This window comes from Eretmochelys imbricata, chromosome 14 (assembly GCF_965152235.1).
Source record: "Eretmochelys imbricata isolate rEreImb1 chromosome 14, rEreImb1.hap1, whole genome shotgun sequence".
Lineage (NCBI taxonomy): Eukaryota > Metazoa > Chordata > Testudines > Cheloniidae > Eretmochelys > Eretmochelys imbricata.
In genome coordinates this window covers 42,200,664-42,205,592 of record NC_135585.1, presented here as the reverse complement: position 1 = coordinate 42,205,592, position 4,929 = coordinate 42,200,664, and the positions used below count along the sequence as shown (strand labels likewise).

Below are 4,929 nucleotides of genomic sequence, written 5' to 3'. Positions count from 1 at the left end.
TTGTTCCATCTTTCATCCTGCATTTGATCAAGCCACATCCTCATCTTGGCCAGATCCTCAGATGGTGTAAACTGACCCAGCTCCAGTGACTTTAAGGGAGCGATGCCAATTTACACTCCTGTCATAACGCACCAGATTAGTGCGTTGGTTGTGAGCAGTGAGGAGCCCTCACTACTCCAGACAATGGAAGTGACAAGTGCTGTGCACCTTTGATATTCACACCATGAGAAATCATGGAGAGAGGAATCAGAGTCATTCCCTCTCTCACTATAACCTTGACCATTGCTCTTGTCCTTCCCTCCACAGCCATCACACGATGAACTAAGAAAGAAAATGTCCAACCGAACCACCGTGACCGAGTTCCTTCTCCTGGGATTCTCTGATGTTCGAGAGCTGCAGATTTTGCACTTCATGGTGTTTCTAGTGCTTTACCTGGCAGCCCTGACAGGGAATCTTCTCATCATCATAGCCATAGCTCTTGACTATCACCTTCACACCCCCATGTACTTCTTCCTGATGAGTTTGTCCATCCTAGACCTCGGCACCATCTCTGTCACCATCCCCAAATCTATGGCCAATTCCCTTATGAACACCAGGTCCATTTCCTATTCTGGATGTGTCGCCCAAGTCTTTTTCTTCATCTTCTTTGCTGAAACCGACTTCGTCTTACTCACCATCATGGCATACGATCGATATGTCGCCATCTGCAAACCACTGCACTATGAGACTATAATGAACAGGAGAGCTTGTGTCCAAATGGCAGCCAGTGCCTGGATCAGTGTAATTCTCTATTCTTCATTGTACACCGGAAACACGTTTTCGATAACCTTCTGTCGAGGCAACATGGTGGATCAGTTCTTCTGTGAAATCCCCCAGCTACTCAAGCTCGCCTGCTCTAACTCGTACTTCAGTGAAGTTGGGGTTATTGCATTTGGTGTGTGTTTAACCGTAAGTTGCTTTGTTTTTATAATTGTGACATATGTTCAGATCTTGACCACGGTATTGAGAATCCCCTCTGAGCAGGGCCGACATAAAACCTTCTCCACATGCCTTCCTCACCTCATTGTAATTTCCATGTTTCTTTCCACTGCTGTCTTTGCCTACATGAAACCCACCTCCAGCTCTCCGTCAGTTCTGGATCTCGTGGTGGCTGTTCTCTATTCCGTGCTGCCGCCAGTGATGAATCCGATCATCTACAGCATGAGGAACAAGGAAATCAAAGCTTCCCTGAGGAAACTGACTGAGTGGAGGTTATTCAACAAAAATAAAATGTCTGCGTTTCTCTGATGAACATGGCTTTATCTGTTTTTTTTACAAATACAATCAACTGATGACATTATTGTCCCCATAAGAATATGGTGTGTGATTTTTTTTTGCAAAATGCTGTATGTATAGTGGTAAATCCACACTAACTCCACTAAGTCAGTGGAGGTCTTCTAGGTTTATAGCAGTATAAGTAAGATGAAAATCTATCTATCTATCTATCTATCTATCTATCTATCTCATCCTTTTATACTGCCACCCCTCACCATGTTATCTGAATACCTTCCACATAAAATCAGTAGCCATTAGAAAGTACCCATTGGACTTCATGGACTCTCTGGTTCTTCTCCTTTTTTGGGGTCAAAACTTTGCTTGGGGTATGATAGCTTTTAGGTTTCTGTTTGCTGATGTGACAGAGTGGGATATGGCAGCATCAGATCATGAACTCTGTGTTTTGCTATCTGGGTAAATATTGACATAGAATCATAGAATCATAGAATATCAGGGTTGGAAGGGACCCCTGAAGGTTATCTAGTCCAACCCCCTGCTCGAAGCAGGACCAATTCCCAGTTAAATCATCCCAGCCAGGGATTTGTCAAGCCTGACCTTAAAAACTTCCAAGGAAGGAGATTCCACCACCTCCCTAGGCAACGCATTCCAGTGTTTCACCACCCTCTTAGTGAAAAAGTTTTTCCTAATATCCAATCTAAACCTCCCCCACTGCAACTTGAGGCCATTACTCCTCGTTCTGTCATCTGCTACCATTGAGAACAGTCTAGAGCCATCCTCTTTGGAACCCCCTTTCAGGTAGTTAAAAGCAGCTATCAAATCCCCCCTCATTCTTCTCTTCTGCAGGCTAAACAATCCCAGCTCCCTCAGCCTCTCCTCATAAGTCATGTGTTCTAGACCCCTAATCATTTTTGTTGCCCTTCGCTGGACTCTCTCCAATTTATCCACATCCTTCTTGTAGTGTGGGGCCCAAAACTGGACACAGTACTCCAGATGAGGCCTCACCAATGTCGAATAGAGGGGGACGATCACGTCCCTCGATCTGCTCGCTATGCCCCTACTTATACATCCCAAAATGCCATTGGCCTTCTTGGCAACAAGGGCACACTGCTGACTCATATCCAGCTTCTCGTCCACTGTCACGCCTAGGTCCTTTTCCGCAGAACTGCTGCCTAGCCATTCGGTCCCTAGTCTGTAGCGGTGCATTGGATTCTTCTGTCCTAAGTGCAGGACCCTGCACTTATCCTTATTGAACCTCATCAGATTTCTTTTGGCCCAATCCTCCAATTTGTCTAGGTCCTTCTGTATCCTATCCCTCCCCTCCAGCGTATCTACCACTCCTCCCAGTTTAGTATCGTCCGCAAATTTGCTGAGAGTGCAATCCACACCATCCTCCAGATCATTTATGAAGATATTGAACAAAACCGGCCCCAGGACCGACCCCTGGGGCACTCCACTTGACACCGGCTGCCAACTAGACATGGAGCCATTGATCACTACCCGTTGAGCCCGACAATCTAGCCAGCTTTCTACCCACCCTATAGTGCATTCATCCAGCCCATACTTCCTTAACTTGCTGACAAGAATACTGTGGGAGACCGTGTCAAAAGCTTTGCTAAAGTCAAGAAACAATACATCCACTGCTTTCCCTTCATCCACAGAACCAGTAATCTCATGATAAAAGGCGATTAGATTAGTCAGGCATGACCTTCCCTTGGTGAATCCATGCTGGCTGTTCCTGATCACTTTCCTCTCATGCAAGTACTTGAAGATTGATTCTTTGAGGACCTGCTCCATGATTTTTCCAGGGACTGAGGTGAGGCTGACTGGCCTGTAGTTCCCAGGATCCTCCTTCTTCCCTTTTTTAAAGATTGGCACTACATTAGCCTTTTTCCAGTCATCCGGGACTTCCCCAGTTCGCCACGAGTTTTCAAAGATAATGGCCAATGGCTCTGCAATCACAGCCGCCAATTCCTTCAGCACTCTCGGATGCAACTCGTCCGGCCCCATGGACTTGTGCACGTCCAGCTTTTCTAAATAGTCCCTAACCACCTCTATCTCCACAGAGGGCTGGCCATCTCTTCCCCATTTTGTGATGCCCAGCGTAGCAGTCTGGGAGCTGACCTTGTTAGTGAAGACAGAGGCAAAAAAAGCATTGAGTACATTAGCTTTTTCCACATCCTCTGTCACTAGGTTGCCTCCCTCATTCAGTAAGGGGCTCACACTTTCCTTGGCTTTCTTCTTGTTGCCAACATACCTGAAGAAACCCTTCTTGTTACTCTTGACATCTCTCGCTAGCTGCAGCTCCAGGTGCGATTTGGCCCTCCTGATTTCATTCCTACATGCCCGAGCAATATTTTTTTACTTTTCCCTGGTCATATGTCCAACCTTCCACTTCTTGTAAGCTACTTTTTTATGTTTAAGATCCGCTAGGATTTCACCGTTAAGCCAAGCTGGTCGCCTGCCATATTTACTATTCTTTCGACTCATTGGGATGGTTTGTCCCTGTAACCTCAATAGGGATTCCTTGAAATACAGCCAGCTCTCCTGGACTCCTTTCCCCTTCAAGTTAGTCCCCCAGGGGATCCTGGCCATCCGTTCCCTGAGGGAGTCAAAGTCTGCTTTCCTGAAGTCCAGGGTCCGTATCCTGCTGCTTACCTTTCTTCCCTGCGTCAGGATCCTGAACTCAACCAACTCATGGTCACTGCCTCCCAGATTCCCATCCACTTTTGCTTCCCCCACTAATTCTACCCGGTTTGTGAGCAGCAGGTCAAGAAAAGCGCCCCCCCTAGTTGGCTCCTCTAGCACTTGCACCAGGAAATTGTCCCCTACGCTTTCCAAAAACTTCCTGGATTGTCTATGCACCGCAGCATTGCTTTCCCAGCAGATATCAGGAAAATTAAAGTCATGGTGACTGCAGAAGTCTGGGCTTGTTCAATAGCCGTCTATTGCTCTTTGTTCATGGCAGCACTCCTCCTACCTGAGAAAGGTGCCCGTTACTTTGCTGAAGGACTGTCACTCAGAGAAATCAAGACTGAAGTCTGGGGCCTTTGATTTTTGTTGCCTTTCACCTACAGGCCCTGCTGCATGGAACAAGTCTTTTGCTATATAGGGATGTGATGGGGGGGAGGGCGGGGGCATGGCTGGTGGGTCTGGAAGTCTTAATTTTAGCACATGACAAAGAGACAGGGGACGTATTTAAGTGCAGAGTCCTACCCTGTGTCAGGTGCCAGCCATAATCCCATGTAAGAAGGACTTGCAGGAGTTCGTTCTATCTAATCTAATCTAATCTATCTATCGTAGGATTCACACTGTACCCATCACCATGCTATCTGAGCACCTTCCACATAAAATCGGGAGCCATAGCAAAGCCCCTAGTAGACCCTGAGGAGCCAGAGACTCCATTCCTTTTTTTGTTCTTCCCCTCAGGGTAAAAAATATGATTGTGGTATCAGTGCAGTTGTTTGGTTCTGGCTTCTTTCTCAGATTTTTTAAATTTTATTTTAGGGTTTTTTTTGTTTTTTTTTACTGGTGGATTGATTTGTTTCTTTATGAGGTGGGAGTGCCTGGGGACAGGCGCGCTGGAAGCTCCCTAGAAGTGGGGGGGCCACCGACACCTGAACCAAGGCCCCACCCCCATACGGCCTCTTCCCCCGA

General features: G+C 46.7%; 1 protein-coding gene across 1 annotated transcript; it reads left to right on the top strand.

Moving 5' to 3' along the window:
* The first annotated feature begins 333 nt into the window (after positions 1 to 333).
* On the top strand, positions 334 to 1,287 carry LOC144275220 (olfactory receptor 14A16-like). The gene has a single exon (XM_077834402.1). It carries the CDS (start codon positions 334 to 336, stop codon positions 1,285 to 1,287), a length of 954 nt encoding a protein of 317 aa, XP_077690528.1.
* Positions 1,288 to 4,929: the final 3,642 nt, after the last annotated feature.

What these genes read in the sequence shown, in the direction of transcription:
- LOC144275220 (XM_077834402.1), top strand. Translation starts at nt 334, where the DNA reads ATGTCCAACCGAACCACCGTGACCGAGTTCCTTCTCCTGGGATTCTCT.